The sequence below is a fragment of the Cottoperca gobio genome, chromosome 22, assembly GCF_900634415.1.
Source record: "Cottoperca gobio chromosome 22, fCotGob3.1, whole genome shotgun sequence".
Classification (NCBI taxonomy): domain Eukaryota; kingdom Metazoa; phylum Chordata; class Actinopteri; order Perciformes; family Bovichtidae; genus Cottoperca; species Cottoperca gobio.
The window spans coordinates 2,092,627-2,119,094 of NC_041376.1; the positions used below are offsets into that span (position 1 = coordinate 2,092,627).

Below are 26,468 nucleotides of genomic sequence, written 5' to 3' on the forward strand. Positions count from 1 at the left end.
GTTATATTATTGTGTTATAATGATTGATGCAGTAATGTGTTCATCACTTTAATGTTGCAGCTGGTGAAGGAGGAGCGATATATACTGCTGGACTTATAAAGGGATAGTTTGGATTCACTCAGTAACACTAACTAACAGATGGAGGCAGCTGTAGACCAGCAGCTCCTGTGTTCTGAGAGGTAAAATTAGTGTTTTTGTTAATGGACCCTGGTGTGTTAGAAGAGATCACAGATAACAGCAGAAAGGCTGTCTGACAGCAAGGTAAAGAGGTGGAAATATTCTAAATACAGCGAACACTTAAAGTGATGTTTTTATGTGTTTGAAACACGTCCACAGCAGAACATTTACCTCCTGCTTCCTGTCTGTTCCTACAGACTGCATGTACTGCAGGTGATACTGCCTGTGGAGAAGCTCATACAGCCTCACTGTAAACTTCTGAACTGTCCCTTTAAGTCTGACTGTGTGAAGTTGAGCATACTGTGACTGCAGCAGCTCATACTGTATTTCATGCAGCTGATGCATCCTGCAGACTGAAACCGCTGCACTCACAATAGATGCTTTAATATCTTTATAATTGTGTTTTCCCATGTTTGGTGTGTTTTTGTACGTGCAAGCATTCGCACACGGCATGTGTTTGTACTTATTCAAAGTATGTTTATGTGTCTCTTAATGGGATTAAGGTTTTTTTGAAAAGAACATCATGAACCCTGCTGTCAAAAGCCATCGCAACAAGTTTAGCAGTCAAAGATGTTTGTGCTTTGTTCATTACAGTGAAGGAGACGTAATGCTGAACCACCAGACCTGCCGCTCACCAGTGTCCTGACTGAGGAGAGGAACTGCAGCTTCTGTTGCACACCTCGTCTGTGCAGAGGATGGCTGCCACCCTCTGCACTTCACAACTCACACCAGGTATTCAGATGTGTTTCTTCTGCCCACGTGTTGAGAGCCTGGTACAGATGTGCTCCACTCTGCCCCACATGCTTCACCACGAAGCACGTACTGTAAACTGTAAATATGTCCAGCAACACCCCAGTGACGATCCAACGCTGCGACAGAGCATGATAAGATTTAATGTCTGGTAGACGCAGCTTGACTTAAAGGGATCCAGGCCATTGAGGATCAGCATACCTGAACACAATGGCTGTCTATCTTAGTCCAGGCAGAATGCTGCCATATGTTCCTGCAGACTCCTGCTTCTCCTCACATGCCTCTCTCCCCACAATCACTTGCTCAGAGTGCCTGAGTGGCAGCATAAGGAGCTGTTTAAAGCTGTCGGGCCATTTAGCTCCAGCTCTTAAGCATGAAGGTGAGAGATTCTGTGACCACAGGGAAACAAGCGGCCGAGCCTCCTTCTCTGCTCTTCCAATACCGGCGCTGTTTAGCCTGGCAGCTGTGTCCGGGGTCCCAGAAAACCTGACGTTATGCCCGCTCAGAGACGCTGTTCTCCAGGCGCGGCGAGGCCAGCGCCAGGGTAAACACATGACCTCAGTGCTGCGTGGCGCTGAACCGACCCAGAGGCCAGAGTCAACAGCACCAACGGGAGCAATAATCGCTCAATGGGGGGGGGGGGGGGGTACCGGCGGATCGAGAAAGCAGGGTTCCTGCGGATCCTTTAAAAGTCTTTGAATGTAATTCATTAATTTAATAAGTGGTAATAAAATGTGTTGACTCAATCCTTCAAAAGTCTTACAGATGCTCAGACCTGTGAATCGATTTCTTTCTGACGATGCAATTTAAACTCATAATAATTGGTAAACATGTATTTAAGTAAGTTGGTTTTAAATTTAATTCCGAATGTCATCAAAAAAGTCTTGAATCTAACTTTTAATTTCAATAATCGATTGTTTGTCATTTTTCAAGCAATAAGCCAAAAACATTCTCTGGTTTCAGCTCCTCAATGTGAGGACACACACACACACACACACACACACACACACACACACACACACACACACACATGAATCTGCTGTCTCTGTATCCATCCTGAATGTGGATGTTAATGTTTTAAGTATTAGTTTTGCTTACTGAACAGTTTGGTCCCTTGCCTTGAGCCTTCGTTGCCACTTGTTGTTGCGCCGCCTGCAACAGACATAAACAAAGATTAAACCTGATGGAGGTCCACGTCTTGTTATAAAACGTCTATGCCACAAAATAAAAATAATTAGAATTCACTTTTAAATGTAGCAGAAAATATTTGTCATTTATTTAAACATATGCATCCGTGGAAAAATGTTTAATGAACTGTGACTTAAAAAATCCAAATATTTAGATATATAAATATATACTTATTGTTCGATATTCTCACTTTCTTACAGATATTTATTTCGGTGTGTAAAGAAACAGTTTGTCTTCTATTCACATCTTCTTCCTCCTCGCATGTTTTGAAGACATTAATATTCTGACAGTCACTGGTTTACTTTTTAATTTGTGTGTTTAACAACCTGTGAGAATCTCCTCACTACTTCCTCTCGGGGGTCTGAGCTGCAGCTGCTTCCACAGTCTGCACACTCGCTCTCCGGTCCAGGATGCACTAATACATCAGCTAAGTCTAAAGACTCATCAGTGAGGGAAGCAGTGGAGCTTGTTCAGGCTTTGTGGGAACAAATGGAAAGGCTTCTGTGTTTTGCAGTTTACACTTTCAGTCTTAAAAGCACTTAAATCCTCATCTTAACAAAACTAAGTACCTCTTTTATTTTAAATCCTCAACTTGACATATCTATAAGTTGTGTTCTGCATCTCTGACTAGTTGTTGGAGACGAGACTTCCCCAGCTGGCCTGAGGTCATCCCGGGGTCATGACCTTTCTCTGTGACCCTGTTAGTATCTGCAGCTTCCTCTTACCCTCCTTGCTGACGCCCAGGCAGCCCTTCAGCTCCTGCAGGGAGATGGCTCTGTCCTTATTCAGGTCACAGTAGTCGGTGAACTTGCGGGCGCACTTCTTGGGTTTGGCTTTCTTCTTCAGGTACCTCTTAAACGGCTTCAGCTCCTTCTTGTTGATGTCCTGGCTGCCGTTGTTATCCAGCTGGGCGAAGTACCAGTGCACCACCCTCTCCTCTAAAGTGTGACTGGGATCAGGCTCAACAAACCTGGTTCGGGTTAGAGGCACAGATGGGAGTGAAAACACTGTTTCAGTGGTGTAAAATATAGTTTCACTATTAGTCCTAACAATAACACAATAACACACACACAATAAACTGGACATGTATTAGATGACTCATAAGAGTATTAATCCTGCGTTACACACACAATGAAACATCTTACATCTCGATGCTTCATGTCAGAGTCTGACAACATATTTTATTACAGCTTGGATTGCAATAAAGTCATTTAACTTCCAGTCCCATTAGGTTGTAACATAAGAGGATTCCCTCTCAGCACAATTTGAACTGTAGCCGATTGAAATTGACGAACATTAAATTTTATCCTTCTATTAAAAAAGTCTGAAGTGGCCGAGGCTGTGGCTCGGCATCGGTCTTTAAATAACTTCCCTATAAAAGGCTTTAAAGCTCGATAAATACAGATTATTAAACCGGAATCTGTCCGGGAGACTGAACTCTTCCTGGACACGAGAACCGTCACCAATTATGTCTTTGGGAAACCCTGGTGTGTAAAGTTCCATCATAATGGAACGTGAACACAAACCCCGTCGGTGTCTCGGCCAAGATCTGTGTCACAGATAAAATGTTAGCGTTCAGTTTAGAGAAGGAAGGTTATTTGAGGAAAGCGGTGGAAGTTTGCATGAGTAATCGGCCATAAGGTGTCCTGCTCAGGTCCAACACTCTTTGGGTCTTAATGCTACATCATGACACTACTTACCTCCCACCACCCGAGGGGGCTGGTGAGTTTATGGCCTGCACCATGTCTGTTGTGAGGGCATCTAACAAGCTTGTAATGAATTCCACTTTCTTCCCCTCTGGGCAGCCTGGCACAAATCAAAGACAGAAAAACAGCAACATTACCTTCCACGAGTAACGAGTCATTACGGTGAAGCCTCCACACGACTGCACCAGTGTGACGGCTGTTACAGTCAAATAAAGCAAACCTTGTCCCCAGCTCAACGGCAAACCAGGTGTATCTGTTAATTGGGTTAGGGTCACAATTACTGGTGAATCCTCATCAGAGGTGGAACACATAGTTTGGCTGTTGTGTAAAGCCTCAGCAGAGGTGGAACAGAAGTGTGCGGTGATGAGAGAGTTTTGTTGAGCAGTGCAGACCTGTTAACTTTTATGACACAATTCTGAACACCTTGGGTAGCTCTCTTTAATTGCCCAGATGTACGGCTTTAATGGCACGTGAACCAGTGCAAAGCTTTCCCTTCTAATTGTGTCTCTTAAAGGGAAACTTCAAACGCAGCTGCATAGTAAACTAATCTTCTCATTCTTTTAGCTTTCAGTCTCTACCTCCTTCGCTCAAGCTTTCTCCGCCCCACCTCGGCTCATGTCTTTTCATTCCTTTTGTGCGGGCTCGGGGTTCTGTGGGAGGTGGTTCGCTGCCCCGCCAGGTGAATCCAATTAGCATTTCCTACGACACGACCAGCTCGGAGAAGCACTGCCTTGCTGCGCCTTAATCCAAGTGTTAAATTAGGATGTTATGAAGTGCAAAGCGTTATGTTGTGTGCTGCGTATGTGGCGCAGTGTGGTGCGGGACCGCTGGCAGCGTCAGACATTAAAGCTGCTCCACGCTAAATAACCTGCGAGCAGTTAAAGGACGGATTTCTTCTCAGTTTCTTCCATCTTTCAGAGTTTCAAATATCTTTACTAGAAAAAAGCAAATGTAGAGTTTGTGCTATTTTAAAGGCTCAATATGTTGAGCCCCCCCCCCCCGGTGCTCCCCAGCGTGTGAAAGCCAACTTCAGATTTGCTCTTGTTTTGTAACGAGCTTTACGTCGCCTCGCTGTGTTTGTGTAGTTTCCGTGTCCACTTTAATATCTTCCTCTTGGACCCGTACTGACAGTCTTTACTGGGTCATCTGCAGACTGAACCTGCAGCTGCCCTCCCCAGCATTCTTCTCTCTTCATGCCTATGAAATATTATGCTTTGTTGTGGCGCTTCAGAACATCCCTCTACAGTACATAAAAATATCTCCACTCAGCACCCTGGGGTCTCCCGACACCCCCAGCAGCCCCCCAGAGCCTCGGCACCACCACCACACCCTGCAACACTCACACCTTCCATAAAACATGGCACACATCTGCTGCACAGTCAGGAGTCATGCTTGACTCTGTAAACTCACCAGATGGGGAATTAAATAAGAGTTACAATGCAATGATGGGGAAACAGAGGGGCAACAAAAGTAAGTGAGCTCTGCAGTAACACGGGTAGACGAGTGCGAGCCGAGGTCACGACCTCTGCTTCAGAGGAGACTCTCTGATCTTTGCTGCCTGGGAATTCAACACCACAAAGTGTGGTTTAGTATTCTTAATCAAAACCCTCGATCTGCTCGGTGAGTGTGGGGTGTGTCCTCTCAACCCCCCCTGGACAGCGATTGTCCGTCAGTGAAGGTGACTACATGCAGCGGGCCGAGCTTTGATTTCTCCACATGCTGAAGCCGAAGCGTTGTGTGCAGTAAGAGTCACAATGAAGTCCTAAACTTCACTCATTGCTTCCTGCACGTTTAGTATAATGCAGTCGTTTGTGCACATGAATGAAATGATCTTTGGTATCATTTCATTCCAACTGGCGCTCAGTAACGTAATGGAAGTTCTTCACGGTTCTCTTCTGCAACTAGAAGGGTTCAAACAAAGACGATCCACTCGGAGTGATCAAGTGTCAAATTTGCAGGAAATTATTTGATGCGTGGCACATGTTTTAAATAGGGGGGGGGTTGCAAGTATTTTATTTTGCTACCAACACATCCACTGTGCAGTGTGGAGACTTTACAGCTGGCAGCTCTGTCCCGCTCTTCTTTACACTTCAGCAAATTTAGTCAAAATCATCGTCAGAGATGCCGTTACGTTCTCCAGACACATCAGTCGTCCATTTTACTTTATTGTTTTTCTAAGAGTAAAAGTGTGGACAGTAAAGCTTAAATCTGTCTGATCATCCTTCTACATCCGCCCTCTACACTGCAGCAACATGTTCTTCTTTATTTCCATCTTCATGGATCATCAGTGCAGCTCATGTTAGCTTCATTAGCTAACTAGCTAAAGCTGAACTGCCAGGGACAGATACACTGATGGTTGCCAGCTCGACATGAGAAGCTGCTTTAATCCACCAATGTTAAAAAAAACTGCTGCAGATTTAAATGGTAAATCTGCCCAAACACATCGTTGTAAAGCACATGTGTTGTGCAGCTTGAAAGGCAACGTAACAGAAACCAAACCTTTGTGAAGGAGTGGGAGGGAATGTTTAAACTTCATCATTTGTTAAATATGAGGGTAAAAACAAGACTATATAATTGAATCAAGAATGTTCCTGCAAAATCCCGAAGCCCCAAGTAACAGTGAAAAACAACCTGTCAGGTCTCTGCCTTGGAAAGGATCTTCAGTGTCTGAGACGCGGGATCGTGCAGCGCCGTCACACTCCGGCGTCTGGTACCTGTTACACAGAGAGGAGAGGACAGCGGGAACATGGCTGCATGAGACAGAAGAAGGAAAGAATAAACCTGTCTTAGTAATGTGTGAAAAAGCCAAGACATCAAAGGAGAAGCTGACAAATTTGATCAGAGAAGGAAAAATGAACGAAGCCTTGAACTGACGACTGGAACTAAAACGTGGAGCTTAGAACCAGGAGACGTTACGTTTGTAATATCTTCACTGTACACTTTATGCTATTCTGGCTTCTTAAAACTAGGACCTACAAGTGTTTGGCTTTTATCTGAGTATTCACTGATTACCTTTTTCTTTTTATAAACGCTTAATAAATAAATGAGACGTGCACTCAGCTTTCAGAGCCATAACAAACTGCGCGGCATGACTCGTTTTCTCCTGGCTATCGTATCAGTGCTTCTTGACTAGGATGGAAAATTGAGCATGTGCGTCTCATTTGCTTTTTTTTCTTCTTGTTCAACGTTAAATGCAAGTTGTCATTTCTTTTTTTTTTAAAGTCTGCAAGGCCAATGATCCAAGAAGGGATGTCTGATGCATGACTCTGCACATTGCTGTCTGGAGGAAAGAACTTGGGACGAGTGTCAAGGGGTCGAGTCCAAAATACAATAAATTCTTAGGTAAGGTAAGAAATCCTCGGGGGAGTCATTCAATATCTCAGAAATGCAGATGAGAATTTGGTCTGTCAGTGATTTATTTCAGTCCTTTGAGGCTGTAAATGATATATATTATATGTAGTTAATTGATTAAAAAGGAATCTCTTGCTGATGCCCTCGTGATAACAACCCTCCTGTGGAGAGAGAGGGATGAACAGAAACAGCTCATGTGTTCACCGCTGCAGCTGACAGTTGTTCAAACATTCACTCTCGTTCCCTTTATCTATCGCTGCGGTTCAAGTTGTAATATTCACGTTCTAGATACAAATCATGAAACGTTTTTAAACAAGCGAAACATGAGCGATGAGGATTTACTCGACATTGCTTCATCTTCATCCCCGTGACATGCGGCTCTTGCCAGAACCCTTTGTGCCTCCACCATTTCCCTGAAAGCAACGTAAACCTGCAGCAACTGCACTGAAAACAAACGCTGAGTGTTTATGATCAGCTGGATGGTTTTACCATCAGGGCTTGAAGATAAGTGTTTTGCCAAGTGAGCTGGCAGCAGAAGTTTGGATTCTGGATTCCTCAAGAAATTGAAGGTTTTAACAGTGAAAGTGACTTTTAGCCGCTCTCAGGACGGTCGCTCCACTCCTTCTGTCCAGACTGAGAGATATCAACAATATGATGGATTGCCATGAAATTGAGTACAGATATTTATTGTACTTCAATCGTGTCCCGCTGCAGAGCTCCAGGCTCGGGCTCATCGCCAGGACCCATGGTGGAAAATCATTGTGTGTTATCACTTAATGATGCTTAAATGATACACGCGTGTGTATCGCACTTCCTTATCAATGAATAACATTTACAAGCCACCAAATAACTTGTACTAACCTTACAAGTGTGCTAAGGTTAGCTAGCAATGCTAATGTTGGGGAAAATGCATTACTTCAGCTAATGTTTACGCTGGTTTGCTAACGACATGGTCGAAGCTCCTAAGGTTAGAAGTGCTTTGCTGCTTAACGTCACTGAACACAGAGCTGATCTGGTCATTTACTGCAGATACTTTAAAACAAGCTGCTGTATGTATGAATGTGTTTTGCAGCACCGGTACCAACAGAACTGAACACAGATGCTTGTTCGGTTCTGCTATAAGTATATCAGATGGCCTTTCCCACTTTGGCAGAAAAAAGTGATTCAAATGCAATTTATGACAAAAGATATTACCTTGTGGATGTTCCAGGAATGGGCCGCCCCGTGTCCACCAGAACACACCAGCAGTAGCCCGTGGACTGGTGGCACTGGACTGCTTTGTAAAGGCCTCCGGGCCCACATTCGGGGATGAAAATGGCTTCGCGAGGATTCTGTCGAGCCTCGTCCAATGCGCTCTGTCGCTCCTGGTCACAAGAGGGAACTTTCTCTAAAACCATGAGAAACACACTCAATACAGAGGCACCAGAAACACACACAAGCATCAGGAGTCACAACATGAACAGGATGATGTACGACACATGACAGACTACCTCGTCAGGAATATACTTTAACTCTGATTCAGGAGAGTCATGCATTGTAGGAACTATTACACCAAACATTTATAGTGGGTGTAAGTCCCAGCATCGCGATTGGCTGTCGATCGACCGGTAGTGATTGTGATTGGCTGCTGGTCGGTAGAAGTCCACTCTGTAGCATTCATCATGCTTCAAAGAGAAAAATAATTTGCCATGACAAACGTGTCAGTACTTTTTCCCGTAATCCGGCTGACAAACCGAGAATCACCCGAACCTAAAACACAAGCCGTTTGGTGGAGTGAGGAGTGTTTTCATTCCGTTTGGATAAAGTAGTGAAACACAAGAGTGAAGCTGTAAGCGTGAAAGTTCATTATTGGCATTGGAAGTTCTGCAGTAGTTTGACAAAAGAAAATCTCAACTCAAGGTCTCCTTACTAGCTTTATACTGAGCTTTTACTAGAAAGTGATTCAATTGCAATTTATGACAAAAGGTATTACCTGGTGGACCAGGAACTAACATATACAAGCTAATGTTGGTGGGAAAGGTTATAAGTGGGTCTTGATTAAAGATTTATTTTTGTCAAAGTAGTTTGTGACAGTAATATCCAATGTTGCGCTGGACTTCAAGAACGTTCCTTCAGAAATGTGTCATGTCAGAGAGTCTGCGATCCACCACTCACTGAGCGTGACACAAACCTCCCCGAGCTGTATCAGCCTCCCCTAGTCCTTCCTCGGCCTGTATCGGGAAGTCTTTACCAACAACGGTCCGCCCACGAGAGATGTTCCTGCAACACCTCGTCCTACCACACGCTGTATTTACTTTCACATCCATTTAGTCCATCACTCACTCTTAAACCAAGTACAACAGAGCTGCGTGCTGAAGCTGTAACCATGGGGATGAAGAGGGCTTTTACCGCTCCTGATCCGTTCTTCATTTCACACTCAAGTGTGCCGAGAAGCTTTGAGATCACGCTGACCGTGTGGACCATGTGGACCATGTTGTATTTTACATTGTGGAGCTGATTTGAGCCTCAGCCTCGCACAGTTCCAGTAACAAAGTATAACGAGGACTTTACGGAACAGTCTGATGGCCCTTCTCCTCTTCTACATCATTTTGAGAACATTCTCCACCCACACAACGGTGGAGGAAGAGTTCACATCCTTATCATCAATATTACTTTATTAGCACTGGATCATATCCCTTCTTATTTATGAAAGAGGTTCTTTTAGTGACAGACCCACCTCCTGACTCTATCGTTCCCCGGAGCTCTACGGGGAGCTTTAGCGTCTTTTAGCAAATTGTTTTGGTTTTACAGCCAGTAGAGTCTCGCTGCTCCGATCAAACGTGTCTCCAGACATAAGCAAGTTCAGGTAGTAGACAAATCAAGAGTTCTGTGTGAGCAGCATTCTCTTTAGAGAAATCCATCAATGCAACTTTAACTCTACTCACAATTTTCTAAACTAATTTTAAGTTTCTTGAGCCATAAAATGAAGCTGCATGGACAGGTCTCCATATTACTGCGTGATGTGCACTGAGACCGTCCAAGCAGCATTTCACTCTTTGAGGTGAGTTAGTTTCCTTTGGTCTTATTTGTGCAGGTTTAGTGGCTGCAGAAGCCGCTCCACTCTTTTGTGCATTTGAGTCTCTACATCTCAGTATTTATATTGGCCAGCCTGATGCTGTGTGTCTCCCTAACCCTGCACGCTGCACGAGCACTCAAATTACACCAACAAACATAAATGCACCCTTCAATCAATCACACACGAGCACACAACTAATTGATTTCAGAGTTGATTTAAAAAATATATATTATCAGAGATGTGTGTGTGTGTGTGTGTGTGTGTGTGTGTGTGTGTGTGTGTTCTCCTGTGAAGACTCACACTCAAGTGGTCTTAACGCTGTGGCTCTGGTCCTCGCCAAGGTTCCTTCACATCCAAATTATTGAGCAGTGTTTATTATACAGACGTTGAGCTGGCGCCAGGCGCTAAGATTCCCCAAAGAAAATAGTTTTGATGCATATGAATGGAAAAAGGCAGAAGTCTTGCAGTGTGATCCTCTCGGTTCGGTGCGGAGTTGAAACTCAATCCATGACTTCTTTGCCTGCGTTGGATATCTGCACTTCTGCTCTATTTATTTTTTATTTTTGTTTCTTTTTCTATTTGATTTTTCTTCCCTTCGCAGGAAGCGAATGAAATGAAACATAAACCCTCAGAAAACAAATATTGTCCTAAAATAAACCCCCCCCCCTCCCCACACACACACACGTGGATGTCAGGAACTGTTTTGTCTTTGGGGGAAACTGATTATGGTTCTAATGTGAACATCTGCAGTACTTACACTTCAAACCTCCAGGCTCGGAGCCAAGAGAAGATCTTTTTAAACGTTACATTACACATGTTATAACGTCTCCCGCCTCTCTTAAGATGATGTCCTTCATTCCTTCACTTTCCTTTTCTCTCCTCTCCAATGGCTTTCAGCTGTGAGTTAATCGCTGCAGTGTTGTCTCTCGATCCTCCTCCGCAGTTAAAATAGCGGAAGTGTTAGTAATGGGGAACTCTGAGTAGGTATTTAGGTGCATGTGTGTGTTTATGACCTAAAGTGAGCTGATGGAGAGTTCACTCAGGAAAAGGATTCGTCATTAACACGATCGTATTACTTTTCAACACGTCATTCGTTTGCCGGTTTGGTCCCATCCCTTTACTGTCGTCGCTTATCGTGCTGGAGAGTGAAACACAAGTTCACGCTTCACAAGCAAACAGGATTCAAATGAACAAAATCCCTTTTCAAGCCCACAGATCTGTTACAAGATCATGTTCTTAATGGACGTGATCGTGTTACATCTTGTTTGCTTCGCCGTACGGAGAGAGTCAGCGAGTTCCTGCTCTCCACTGCAGCTTATCCTTCCTTACAACATTAGAACAACAGCATGTCTGGCAACAAAGCATCTTTCTCAAAGACTTTGCATCACTTTGCCTAAACAAACACAATGTCTAAATCAGAATGATGGAGTTTATGTGCACACGGGACGGCTGCTTCTCCAGCATGGACAGGGAGAAGCTTCTTTACTTTACAAGCAGTTTGTCTCTCCTGCTGTCTGCTCGCTGTTTCACTCTCTAAAGCTCCATCTATCAAGAGAATTAAGAAAGTGCCCAACAACAGTTTATAAAGGTATAAATAAATAAAGCTGTTTGTACTTCTGGAGCTGCAACTAAAATATTCTTATCAATTTATTGATTTTATTTTAAATGTCAGAAACTGGGAAAACATCTTCCAATGTTTTTCTTTATTTGACCAAAGAATATTCAGTTTGATCCGACAGATAAAATCCTGCTGAATTATTAAAGTGTCGTCTTGTTTCAGCTCCAGCTGAATGAACTCGTGTGTCAGAGGTCAACGTGGGTCACATGAAAGGTTTTGGGATTTCAATGTCTTGAAATGAGTTGAGGATGGAAAGTAAATGTGGAGGAATGTTAGAGAAGGTGCATCTTATGAAAGTCAGCAGAATAACAGAAACACCACCGGCCTGATTTTCAGGAAACTTGTTAAGAGTGAAGCATGGTCTCAGGAAGAACCCATGACATGTTGGAGTGGATCCGACCCACGGGGCGGGAACACGTATCACGCTACACTTTCCTTAAAAGTGCGAGATAGTGCTGCATTCATGTTGTGTCCGAATAATCGTAAAGATAATTTCTCGAGTCTTAATAACTCTGAAACAAAACGCTCTGAGCAATAAAACATCTTCTTGGTAGCGTCCATGTTGTTTCCACATCACGACTTAAAGCTCATGAACATTCGGAAGAACGACTTCACGAATCAGGACCGAGGACGTGAACGCAGCTTTGCTCTTGGCGGAGGTCAGCGCGCTCAGTGTTCTAGTGTTGGATCTAAAATGATTTTTTAGTAACTCCAGTTATCATAAAGCACAAGATTTGTTTCTGAATGTAGAAGAGTTCAGTGGAAATACTCAAGCACAAAACCATAACTCTGGTGCAGTACTTGAGTTGTTTCTTTGCGGACTCTGAATTACACACATGTTTTCATGTACACACACACACACACACACACACACACACACACACATTGTATGCAATCACGTGCAGTCGCAGACACACTTCGCTCATGTCTCACTTCGCGTGATGTCGGCCTTGTCGCTCGTACTTTGAGGACACCGGATGCTAATTGGAAACAGGAAGCTGGTGTTTCCACATGAGTTTCAAAGAGCTGTCGCAGTGAATCTCTCATCTCCGTCCTCTCGGCTGCCCTGACCACAGTTCCCCTGCCACATCGCCATCACTCACCCCCATTACAATCAACCGTATGTGTGGGGGAGAGCTAACTTAGCATCCTGATGCAACATGTGGACATCAAAGTGTTAAGATATGCACAAGGCACATAAACACATGTACTGTAAGTTTGGCCAATGTGTGTTTGAAGACCAATCGTTCATGGCAGTTTCTCTCATTTTGATCGTAACCTTCAATAAGCTTTATTGTCCCCGGATGTGCAGCTTAAAGACAAAAACCCTGCGAGAAATGTTGAAACAAGCAACAACAAACATGCTGCAGCAACAAAGACACGTTTAACAACACACAAATAACAGCAAACATCCAGTTTGCAAAGTTCAATGTGTACGAAAGTGCTTCAAAAAAGAAACTCACATTTGCCGACTATTTAATAAAGACATCAGTTCCGTATATCGGCTAACAGATATGTCCATCCACACACAGACACGCACTCCCCTCCCGCCACATTGACTAGCTGCAGAAGCGTGAAAGGCGTCCAGCTGCCCAGAGGGAAGTGAACATGTCGAGGCGTAATTGAAAAGGAGACAGAGAAAGCTAAACAAATTACACCAAAGGAAAGAAACCAGGAAACTTAATCCTGGCGGTGCGGTGCTGGAAATGTTTTACATTTCATCCTGAAACGAGTGGCTTTGAAACCGGTTACAGCGCCGTTCACATTTATTCAGGGTCTGAGATGCTTCTCTGGTGTAACATCAGCGGTGATATTTGAGTAGGAGGGTTCATCAGTGATGTATTGATATGTGATCCCTCACTGGCTTCCCACACCACACAACTGCCACTAAACCCAAATACATTGACTTTAATATGATATAAAACAGAGAAAAGCCTGTGGTTAACACGGGTCCTTGATATCCCTGACAGTTTGTGAATATGAGGGGAAAACATCAATGCCTTGAAAGTTTTTAAAAAACAGACATTGGTCATTGAAAGTGCTTAAATTTATATATTTTATGGAATGATAGAAATTGAAGTTGTTTTTATATTTCTTCTGTGAGCTACTTCTCATTATAACAATTCTCAGAACCTGGAGTATCTTTGTCTCACCTTGCTTCCTGGAACTGGAGCTGTTCTGTTTATTCTCCTTATAAACCAGCTGTTTTATCCACAGCGTTGGAGCCGTTATCTCTGTAATGACAGGAGACAGAGTGCAGTCAATAACTTTCATACCATTACATGATTACCACAGAATGTACCACAAGCTAAGCTTTATTTAACCTCGTCGGACCCGCCAGAAGCTTTGTCCACAAAACCAAATACTGAAATCCAAGATCCCAGTATTTCCAAAAATATCAAATCTGTCCTCTGGTATTTTTGACAGCTGCAGTTTTCCATTTATTATAATGGTGCATTCTTAAAGAAATTATGCCTTGAGTTTGAATATTAAAGTCCCGACACACTGCAGCTTCACTGAGGTGTTGGAACAATCTTAGATCAACAGCTTGAAAGTACATAAAAGAGATATCTTTCCAAAAACCCCACTTACATCACTACATCTACAAGTGGGAGAGGTTACAATCTCCATTAATTCCCAAACTCCAGCATCGATCGATCCTCGTTGAGGTGAATATATATTAAATAAAATCAACAGGGATCATTATAATGTAGGTGTGCTCCTCTCACAGCCACCAGACTCCATTGACAGAAACCTTCATTTAACAGAAACAAAATAAAACCGCCGTCTGTTCCAACAATCACCAACTCTGGTTTGAGAGTTTGAACGAGGTGCTGAATAAGTCACCACGTGTTTACTGACGCTGCTTTCTGCGGCTCGTAGACGTTGAACGTGACAGAAAGGCCCACACGTCTACTGGCAATAGGAAAGGTTTTATAAACCTGCATGTACGCGCTACGTTTGGTATAAAGCTTTAGTAGTTAGAAGACACTCACCATCACTCTCGGGGGGGACGTGAGTCTCCATGGTGGGTGTGGGCTTGGAGCCATCATCTGGGTTCAGAGTGAGAAAGAAACGGAAAGAGACTACCATTATTGAGGTTAATACAATCTACTCTCCAGAACTGTTGAATGGTTGGGATTTGCACATGGCCCGGCCAAGATAGAAAAACAGACAGAGAGACAGATTGAATAATAAAATAAAAAGAGGAACTCTACAACTCTCACACACACATCAATGAATCAAACTCCTCACACTGACTCTCGCACACACATGATCCAGCTGCACACACTCACAATCGAACACAAAACCACACACGCATACATACGTACGCACACATGAGGGGACCACCCGCCCCATCAGGACCCAGCAGGTGTAGCAGCTAACCCTAACACAGAGGTGAACTGACCTCTGAATACTTCTTGATTGTTAAAATAGGACGATGTTGGTTTGTTGGATGGTTCGTCTCCAAAGCGCTGATCCAGCGTACGATCTTAACAAGTGGCCAGACTGGATTTAAACTGACGGTCCCCTTAGGATACTTCCAAATGACTTTGGAGAAGCTCCTTATTCTGGTTCCACCGTCACATTAAAACTGGCCCTTTACTCTCTGTCCATGAGAACCGTATCTCAAAAACTAATGTCCATATTTGGCTGAAATTTGTTGTGGATAATAATGACATTCAAGAAATGAATTATTTGTTTAGTGCTACAATCTGCCATCTGTACTTCATTGAAAATGAAATCTGAAAAGTGTGCTTACAAAAGGACATTTTACTGTGTGACAGGCTTAAAGACTGTCCTGTTTAAGACTTTGAGGAGTTGTAACTGTTCTTACTGTAATAATAATGCTGTGAATTCAGCGACCTACAATACTCACCCATGTGCAGTTTTGTCGAGTCTGGAACATTCCTTAGGAAATAATTTGATTAAAAGCAAACCACAGAGAACTGAAGTCATTCTACAAACACTAAAGTAAATCCTTCAATCAGATCATCAGCAAACTGTAACACTGAGGTCAAAGTGACCTGATCTGTCTCACTGTGAATAGAATACAAGTTACTACGATGTTCTCAGGCCTGCAAACACAAGTCACACATTTCACCAGTAGTTGACTTATTTTTATTTTTTACACTTTCTAAAATGTTAAAACTAATTCTGTAACTTTCAGTCTTTGTCGTTTACTGTTTGATCCAGATCTGGACTGTGAGGGGGGGAAACAATGAATGTAAGAATAGACAGCAAACTCTGAACTCGACTCGAAAACTAAAAGTGCTTTAGAGCAAAGAAAGCGTGAGAGCAGCTGTTCTCAGCTTGTACTTCTAGTGACAGTTCAGAAGTATTTGAAATAGTTGTATATTGATTCAACTACTAACCCGTTCTCATTCCAACACTTCTGACACCGCACCACGGTCCATGGTTAACGTTGCAAATTCAAACAAAAGCAGTTGGTTAGGAGCCACGAACAGCGACGTTAACAGTCTGTATCTGTCGCTATACTACGTCACCACACTTGTAATATTGCCGCGGATGTGTGTGTGTTGTCGTCACTTGGTGCGTCTCACACAGACGCTACAGGATGCCTTGTGCGTCGGTGTCATGGTGACCAAACATCTGTATTCGATGCGGCGGGAATGAGAGCGGGCTGATGTTTTAGTTTGAGCAGATACAATATGAAGGAAGACGCTGCATCCTGTTGCGTCACCGATGAACACCTGCGTGTGTCTGAGGTTATACTCGTGTGAAGAGCTCACGCTAACATGCCGAAGAAGAAACGCTACTTTTAAGACGTGTTCTTTAACTATAAAGATTGAAATCCTCTTGTAACGCTGCAGTCACGTCTCTTCCTGCTCTGCAAACATGGACTTTGCACAGATCAGATGGAACAGAATCGGCTCAAAAGACATTTTGAACTCGTACTCTCTTTCTGTCTCGTTCATACAAATAGAAACGCTCGCACGCATGCACACACACAAACTCCCAGCAGATCCCAGCTCACCTTTTCTACCAGAGTGCGGCGGCCCCGGTGGTCTGTCGGTTACTGACCCTGTAAAGAAGGAAAACACCACATGTACAAAGCAAAGACTCGACTGCAGCTCTACTCCTGGGGAACGTTCATCAGTTAGATTACAAAATGCTGTTTATCCATTTTAGAAAGGACTGCGTGATGCAAATATATGATTATTTAATAGCTGTCTCGTGATTTAGAAGTACATGTGATGGTTCCAGCAGAAACGCTTCCCACAGATGACCCACTGATGTCTTGATGAGTACACTGTGTTAGTACTTGCAGGCACACGTTGAAGCATAAAGCTTGTTGCATCGTCTTAACGCTGATTAATGCAAACTAGTGATCTGTACCATCTGTGGAAATCAAGTTGGATTAAGTAAATATAGCAAATCATTCTCGTTTGGGGCATGCAGGTTTCATGCATGGAAGCACGGAGGAATTAGACAGTGCAACCGACTACCATTTATTTTATTAGTGAAGGCAACTGGAAGGAAATTTACTACCTGACACTCCACTTGTCCCGGCATGAGTTCCCATAAATTCACGGAATTCATTTCCTGCAAATGTATGTGAGATGATTGATTTGGTTCTGAGCCTATCGGCAGAGGTTATTTGTTGTCAGGTGAGAGGAGAGTTGGAGCAGCTGTTTCAGGTTTATGTGCCCATATTCTCAGCGTCGAACATACCTTTGCAAGAAACGATGAAGATATTGGATCTTATGCAGGACAGATTGTGTTGTGCATAAAGTACATCTCAGGATTTCATAAGAAGTTTATTTAAACCTGGACAACTGAAAGGACTCTGCAGGAGATACAATGTTATTTTAGGGTTTTCCCTTTTAGTCAATTGTCTGTGATTTTGGTCTTATTACGACTAAGATTTCTTTAGTCATTTTTTATGCTTTTAGTCTAGGTCAGCACTTTATTTGAGTAGGGCTGCAACTACTAATTATGTTCTTTATCAATTGATCTGCTGAATGTCCATTCTTATAATTGATATCAAAAGTCTTAACAGCCATCACCTCTTAGCGGAGCGTCTTAATTATGCATAACTTGTCATATTATTTGTCATATACAAAGAAAACCTGCGTGTCATTCAAGAAGCTTGAACCAACAGACTATTACTATTTATTATTGAAACGATTGATTTTGTTTTGTTTCAGTCTGCTAATGGACCAATCAGCATCCAGTGTTTCCATTGGCTCTTGAAGGGCACATTTGAAGAGGCCTGATTGTAAGGCCGCAGACGGCGTGCAACTGTTGGGCCAAAATGATTACGTTTCAATATAATCCACATGGAGCATTAGCATACAGTTCAAGTCTGGTAGCTTTGAAGATTTTGTAAAATCCCTGAGCGTTGTACAAACTGCTTGGTTGTTTCCCCCGAACACCTGAACACACCGGGGTCCTGATGTGCACAGGAGAGTCTTTCTCTAGATGCACAATTAATCGTTTTGTCCATAAAAAAAGCTGCAGAAATAAAACATCTGGAACGTCTACTGTGGCTTTCTTTCTCCTTTACTGATTCTACCCAAAGGACTGGAACTCAGCAGGTGCAAAGGGGAACCATACAGGTGATTAGTGGCACAAGAGGCAGAGAAGACTGAGGCAGAGAGAGGGAGATAAGGAAAAGACGCAGAGCGGGAAGCCTCTGGCGGTCTGTTGAGCAGCTTCACAGGGGCATGCGACCGCTCTCACCACACTCTCCACACAAAATTTGCACCATATGCTCCAGTGGCTGAGCAATCCAATTCTGGCAAAGACCCCTGTGTATTATCTTCGGAGGGAAAATGATGGTGATTATCATAAAGTGTTCCCATCCAGGATGAGTGCGCAGAGCCCCGCTCCCTCTCCCTCTCTCCCTCTCTCTCTCTCCGCTGGCCTGCTGAGAGCAGTTAGACAAGGGGGAGGGCTGGGAGGCCCCTGGATGTACGGCCATTAGCCTCCTCGTTGACCTTGCACCTGCTGTACGCCACATGTCATGTAATACACATGTGCCCACAGCATGGCAGGACAGACCCTCTTTAACTGTAACCCAAAGGATGTGTTCACTCTCTATCCTTCGTCAGCAGAGCCTTTTATTTCACTGATCATTTACTCAATCGAACTTCTACCTCGTGCTGCTCCATCCAGGATCTTTTGTAATGCTCGTTACGCTGCTTCTCCGCCCTAATAAAGAATGATCTGGAAACATCCAAAGCTTCCTCTGAAGTTTCAGTCACACAACCTGTTAAACATTACTCTGAGCTCTAATGTGCACAGTACTAAGTCTCACACGCCCACTACCTTGTGCAGAACAAATGTTTTAAGATTCTTTTGAAAAGCTCTGGACATTTCATCCACAGGTTTCCAGGCTGCACCCCCCCCCCCAGTACCTGAACACACCGGGGTCCTGTTGTGCACAGAGGAGCCACTCACTGGCTTGCCGTCAGTGGTGACACACCAGCAGTAACCTGTCAGAGTATGGCACTGGACCTGCAGAGGCATAACAGGTAAATCACACCAGTAGCTTTGTAACACGACGTGTTCAGTATATGTGAGAGTGAAGAGTAGAATCAAACATCCCTAAAGGCCTTTACACACCGGCTGCATGAAGAAAACCACACCAAAATATGTCTCGGGCTTTTATTGTGAAAGGTAAGAACGGAAGGAGTGGATTTTTTGCGCTTTGTCAAGGTTCAAAGGACTGATAAAGTTTTCCGTCTTGATTTGGATTATTCTGTAATATTCACGTTCTATGTGAAACAAAAGTTAAAGAAAGTATTTTAAAACTCCTCCGGGGTGTAATGACCTTTAGATGAAGTGATTGGTTCACAACAGACTGAGTGATAGTAAGAGTGAAGAACACAGAAGATCTGTGGCGGGAGAGAGACAGACCTGTGCAAATGTTCCATCCTCGTTGCATTCTGGGACAAACATGGACTCCTGAGGTCTCCTGGCTTGTTCCAGAGCCTGGTTCCTCTCAACGCGACACTTGGACTGACCTGCATCTGCAACAGATCGAAGGACAGCCTGCTCTCAGAGGCTGCGTCCAAACCTCCAGCACTGCTTTATGTTTTTATTGAAGACGCGTGTTCTTTGTCAAAAACACCCTGTTCACACCTGGGACCAGTGCAACCAGTTTACTACTGTTGGCCACCGAGCGCCGCCCGAGATGTAAGTGCTTTGCTCAAGTGCCCGTTGTGATAGATGCACATGGAGAAGATCATTTAGCAATCACCTTTTGTTTCTTTCCACTTAGTTAGGAGCTATATTTCCAACCTTCAGGCTGATGACGAGCTTGCAGCTCCCCACTCAGAAACAACTCTTTGAACTGCTCATATATTAAATAATGATCATTTATAGATCCAGTACTCCTCGTGCTACCTGGACGCTCCTGCCTCCACACTGAACGGAGAATTAAAGAAAACGGACTTGATGAATTTGCAAACATCCGTTTACAAACTGTCACACAACTCGTGCAGAATAATAAAGTCTCATTTATCCAGTTGCATGAACACTACTTCACACACATGACTTCTACCTCCTATTTAAACCCTTCCACACAAAGAGACTCGGGCATGCGAGAAGTTACAAGGTAACACAGACGAGTGTTTCTTTCTTTAGACGAGGTCGAGATGCAGTGATAGTAGCTCCTAATTCTGAAAAAGCCTTTTGCACTGCAAACATAAAGAGCTTTTTATAGGCTTTAACAACACATTCCTGGACACTGACCATTAGCAGTGAGACCTCATTGTTAGTGCGTCATGTGCTCGACACTGATGATCTGAAATGTCAACGGAAACTGAGCCTGTGTTGCTGCAGCTCTGATGAGCCCGCCCTGCTCTCAGGGGGACGCAGATGGAAGTGTCTGAAAGGTCAGAGACTGAAGAGGGCTCCGCACCAGCTGGTCACCGGTTCAGAATCCCGCCTGCGAACTACTGTTCCTACTGCACGCACAGCTCCTGTGGAGTCGAGCCTCATGTCCGGCTGTCCGTGTGTTCACATTCACACCGGGGAGCTGACCTGTGCGACCGCAGTCCTCCGCCGCTGGCACACATTCTCCCTGGATAAATAAAGGTCTTAGAGAACTTGTCTCTGGACCTGAAAGAGACGGACATGTTGTCTCCTCCAGAGTCTGACGGAGCCAGAACTGAAGTCAAGAAGAAGGACCGACATGGATACACGAGTTTATAAACTTTGAACGGGAACAGTTAGTCTTACTTTAGGAACTCATTAAACATTATAGTGCTTGTGTCGTGAGCAGGATAAGCAAAAACAATCCAATGTCCTACAGGAGACGCCAACAAATCATTTCAATAAATCTCTGTAGTAGTTTTAGCAGCGTCTCTGCAGACAGGTTATATCTTCAGCTCGGTCGGTCTGAAAGCTATCGGCCCGATTTTCATGAAAGTCGCTGGAAGGCTGAAGCACGGGGCAAAGAAGCACCCATTCAATATGCAGCCAGAATCAGGAGAGGATACACAGATGATGTTCCATGTGGTGAGTTCTCGAGTCGGAACAACATCGGGAACATGTTGGAATACTTGTTGTGCTAAAGGAAGCCACAGACACACAGCCAAAGGTTTGTTTCTTTGTTCTAAGTCGAGTCTGATTGACTTCTGACACATCATACAAAAGCTGAGTGTAAAAAGGTTCTTTGAGAGGTTTCATGAGCTGCTTCATGATGTGTTGATTCTGCCCGGGTGCTTTATTCCCAGCTGAATAAAGAAACAGCTTTTATTAGGCACAGTTATGTGTTTGTTGTTGTTTGTTGTAGCAGTTTATGTGTCTTGTGTCTGTTGTGTTTAATCTGAATCTCATGCACACTTCAGTCAACATTTGCCAGGCGTTGCCATTATAAACCAGCATTAGTTGATGAACTGCCCGCCGGAATAAAGCAGCTGCGTTACAAGAGAACAGGCCTGCTGCATCTACGACTGCGAGCTTCGCCCAGCTCTCCTTTCCTTGGCACACGGCTGATATTATGAAACTGCACCACATATTACCATACAGAGGGAACAAAGTCCACTCCAAAAATGGATTTAGTTGGGAATGCTGTTTTCCTAATGGATAGTAGGGCGGGAGGGGGGGAAATGCCAAGTTCCAACCTTGACTCTGGACCTATCAATCTCTGCTGTTGTTGAGGGGCTGGCATCCTGAGACTGTGATCCTGGTCTGTAAAGACTTACACGCCTACAGGGAGGCGGAAAATGAAAGACATCTTCTGTTCAGTTCCACTTTTCCCAAACTTAATCACGCTCCCCGAGGCTCAAGTAGACCAGCGTAGTCTTTTGCTTTCTGAATTTACAATATATAGTTTCAGAAGTTACAATTAGGTAGAAAATTAATTCAATAAAGAGTTCCAGCCGAGCAGTTTCCCTGTCTGCCAGCGAGCAACGACATGAGGAAGAGTTTTGTGTTGCAGCACTACCTCATGTTAGAGACGGCTTTGATTTGTGTTTATAGACTAAATAAGATTCTGTAAATAAATGTATTCTATAAATAACCCTACCTCTGTAGTCAATACGAGTTATAGGACTACAATTCCCTCCACCAGCCAATTAATAGAGACAGAAGTGTGTAATGTGAGGTTGAAGACGAGTCACAGTCTTAAGTTTTGCTTCTTGGTTCGATTAGTTTTGGACTCTTGATAAACCACCAGAGCCGTACGACAGAGTCAGCCAGACAAGTCATCACAACGTGAGTCAATCAAGCCGAGTAACTTGAAAGATAAAGAAACACAAGGCGTTTAAAGTGGCTTTCGTAAAGCAGGAGGAGGAAGACGTGTCGCTTTGGGTCATTTGGTCGTTCTCTTATTATATTTAGGTTCTTGTGAAGTTGGTCTTCCAAGCATTAAATCTAACTGGCCTGAAGCTGCAGGAACTCTTTCTTCGTGAACATGTAGCGCCGGCTTCGGCTCTTACATTTGAACTTCATCTCCGAATCACTTCCTGTTTGGAGAGCTGCCGATCAGAAGGGGTTTCGTGTTCTTACCTTTGACCTCCAGGTCGCTCGCCTCAGATGTGGAAGTTGGTGCTGGAGCCGCCGGCAACTGATCAATTTTCACCCAGTTTTTACCTGAAACACAAAAAAGGTACCAGGAAGTCAAGTTTAGTGTGAAAGGTGGAGTCGGCTCATTGTTAAAGCTCCAGAGATGATGCTGTGCAGTACAATAATATTGTGCTATAAAGGTACATGTACCATAAGTATTTAGTATATCTACTTGGAAGCATCTTTTCCACTCCTGTGATTACTTTCTTTAGCACAAACCAGAGTTTAGTCCTCACCTCGACACCGGCCGCGGTTCGCCAGTGTCAGTGTTTTATCTTTGCAGCGCGCCCTCTGCAGTTCACAGCCGGTCTCATAGCTCCGCCCGTCTGAGCCGCACACCGGCTTCCCCTGCGTCCGTGAGCAGATGACCCCGCAGTGACTGTCTCTGTCTCCAATCAGCCACTGCAACGACAAACACAGCAACATGTTGGCATAGCTGGTGCATGAGATGAGACATTTAACTCGCAACACTTGCATCTTAAAGTTGTTGCTTTATCATTATGAAGTAAATATAGAATGCACGATGTAATGGCTGTAGATCGACACCATCAGCGTTTATCTTGGTTGCCTATAAGCCTCGTTTTCACTTTGCAATTCTGTCTGTCTGCCTGCCTGCCTGTCTGTCTGCCTGTCTGTCTGCCTGCCTGTCTGCCTGTCTGTCTGCCTGCCTGTCTGTCTGCCTGTCTGTCTGTCTGCCTGACTGTCTGTCTGTCTGTCTGCCTGCCTGTCTGTCTGTCTGCCTGCCTGTCTGTCTGTCTGCCTGCCTGTCTGCCTGCCTGTCTGTCTGTCTGCCTGTCTGTCTGTCTGTCTGCCTGCCTGTCTGTCTGTCTGCCTGCCTGTCTGTCTGTCTGTCTGTCTGCCTGCCTGCCTGTCTGTCTGTCTGCCTGCCTGTCTGTCTGTCTGCCTGCCGATCTGCCGGGAAAATGAAAGCACGATTTACGTCATTGATCTCATTGATCTTCGGCTGAAGACGAGTTGAACCTTGATTAAGTTTCAAAGGAGGTGAATCACATTCAGAGCAGCTGCTCAAACACCTGTTTCATAAAAGACAAAACAGAAGATCAGGGTCTCAAGTAGGAAACTGAACATAAACTCTTCTTAAAATGCATTTAGTCACTCAGCGTCTCGTAAGCAGTTAGCCCCCTGCCTGTTGTCTCCAAACACGAGATCTCTTTAGGAGCCGGTACGAGAAGAAGGTGGAAACACAAGGCACAGTTTCCACCTCCTATCAGACCATCTTTACACAATGATCCGCAGCACAAATACACGTGTGGAACTTGCATGTATACGAGCTCAATTTCATTCTCCCTCATCATCCAAATGCCCGACTCGAAAAAAAAAAAGCTGTATTTTGAATAACATGAAAATTGTTGCTTGGAGACAGATTTTTTAAAGAGCAATCAGACGGACCTGAACAAAGTGTAGATGGTCAGCAAGCCAAAGCGCTGACGTCATGAACGAGCGAACAACTGGATCTCATATACAAATGAATCACCGGCTGTCCAATAAACAGATTAGCGGCATGGCTGTGTGTTTTTTCCTCCTTCTTTGCTGCGCTGTACTTTGGTATTATTATTATTATTATAAATAAGCTGCTCCAGAAACCCTCACAGCCGTCCTGTCTGAATTCTTTGCTTCTCCTCTCATAACGGCTGCCAATGAAATCAAACTTTAAGTATACGCCAGTCTTCCTGGACAATTTGACTTTCATAGATCCGTGGACACTCGCACATATAATATGCTTTTTACATAAGGAGTTATATTAAAGTGGACTCTATGTGGAAGTGTATTACTTGTTATATAGATGTGTTATATAGAAACTATGCATACTATAAACTAGCAAAACAAAACATTCTTTTACCTAAACCTCAATATCGCAACGATAATGTAGGTTTACTACTGTGGGTATAATGACATGTATATAAGTGGGTGAATATAATAATATATATATAATATATATAATATATATATATATATATATATATATATATATATATATATATATATATATATATATATATATATATACTACACATATATAGATTAGATATATCTTATATATCTATTATATATACTATATATATATATATTATATATATACACACCATATATATGTGTGTGTGTATATATATCATGTTGTGTGTATATATCTATATCTATCTCTATATATATATATATATCTATCTTATATATATCTTTATCTATGTGTGTGTATGTATATGTATCTATATATCTATATCTATATATACACACTATATATACACATATATCTATATCTCTATATATATATATCTATATATCTATATATATATCTATATATATATATATCCCCCACCTATATCTATCTCTATATCTACTATATATATAATATATATATATATATTTCTCTATTTATATTATCTCTCTATATCTATCTATCTCTGCTATTCTCTTATCTTCCTCTATCTCTCTTATCTATATCTATATATATCATATCTCTATATATATCTATATATATATGGATATTATATATATATATATATATATATATATATATATATATATATATATATATATATATATATATATATATATATATATATATATATATATATATATATATATATATATATATAATATATATATATATATATATATATATATATATATATATAATATCCCGCCCTTAGTGCATTAGCATGCCAACAGTTTGTAATTACAGTGAACACAAAGTACAGCATTAGTTTTGCAGGTATTTAGTATTTAGGATCAAATCAAATGTTGACCTGCAGGCGGCGCGAGAAGGAAAGTCGAGGGATCACCAAAGTTACTATAATTCATCTTGACGGGGACATAAATGTTTGGACCAAATTGAAATCCAACTGCTGTCGAGATATTTCACTCAAAGCCACACATGTGAACCTCGTTGTGCACTAAAGATGAAAAGTCAGGCAATCACCAAAGTCCTGATAATTCCTCTTCTGGGAAACATGAATGTCTGAATAAAAGTTAGTCATCCATCACGGAGCCGTTGAGATGTTTTAGAGCGGCGGATCGGCCGAGCGCCCCTCGAGCCAGGACGCAGACTCACTCGGCCACGCTGGCAGCGCGCTCTTACTACTTGAATTATATATTCTTTGTCATATTCTGGCGAATATCTTCGTCTCCGATGACCTGGAAATGACACGGGAGTTTAAACTTGTAATAGCACAAATTACAAATCCAAAATGTGGTGAGGAGAATGAGACACGGGTCAAAAGAGAATCCATTTACGGTCCCTTTGTGGGTTTCTTACTCTACCAGAACCAGAGGGGATCTGCCAGCGCTGACAGTTATGACGGTCGTGGACATTCATTTCTAAATACGAGCAATTTAATCAAAAACCATTCCAAGATTTATGATGTACAAAGTCAGCCAACTGGTGATCTAATATCTTCTGACCTGCGTCCAGTGCAAATGAACTGGTTTGGATCATGTTCATCGTATTAGTGAAGAGAAGTGACTCTTTCTGGCTTGTTTTGATACTGAAGCAGATGAAGCCGCATTGGAAACAAATGTGGAATCACTTTTCTACACAGGCCATATTCATTTACAGCTAAAT

General features: G+C 43.0%; 1 protein-coding gene across 3 annotated transcripts in view; it reads right to left on the bottom strand.

Annotated features, from left to right (window-relative positions):
- The window catches only part of smoc1 (SPARC related modular calcium binding 1), a 43,854-nt gene that overhangs the window by 5,918 nt on the left and 11,468 nt on the right, over positions 1-26,468 (bottom strand). Inside the window, exons 2-14 of one of the 3 annotated variants that reach the window (XM_029460119.1) lie at positions 23,125-23,290; positions 22,832-22,915; positions 19,733-19,845; positions 19,231-19,330; positions 16,845-16,892; positions 15,726-15,746; positions 14,842-14,898; positions 13,999-14,079; positions 8,367-8,559; positions 6,453-6,535; positions 3,816-3,921; positions 2,841-3,085; positions 2,026-2,079 (exon numbers count right to left, since the gene is read on the bottom strand). In XM_029460119.1, coding sequence (XP_029315979.1) covers positions 2,026-2,079; positions 2,841-3,085; positions 3,816-3,921; positions 6,453-6,535; positions 8,367-8,559; positions 13,999-14,079; positions 14,842-14,898; positions 15,726-15,746; positions 16,845-16,892; positions 19,231-19,330; positions 19,733-19,845; positions 22,832-22,915; positions 23,125-23,290 — 1,351 coding nt within the window. Of the gene's footprint in view, positions 1-2,025; positions 2,080-2,840; positions 3,086-3,815; positions 3,922-6,452; positions 6,536-8,366; positions 8,560-13,998; positions 14,080-14,841; positions 14,932-15,725; positions 15,747-16,844; positions 16,893-19,230; positions 19,331-19,732; positions 19,846-22,831; positions 22,916-23,124; positions 23,291-26,468 lie in introns of all 3 variants that reach the window. The other 2 variants (XM_029460120.1, XM_029460118.1) reach the window with 2 other exon arrangements.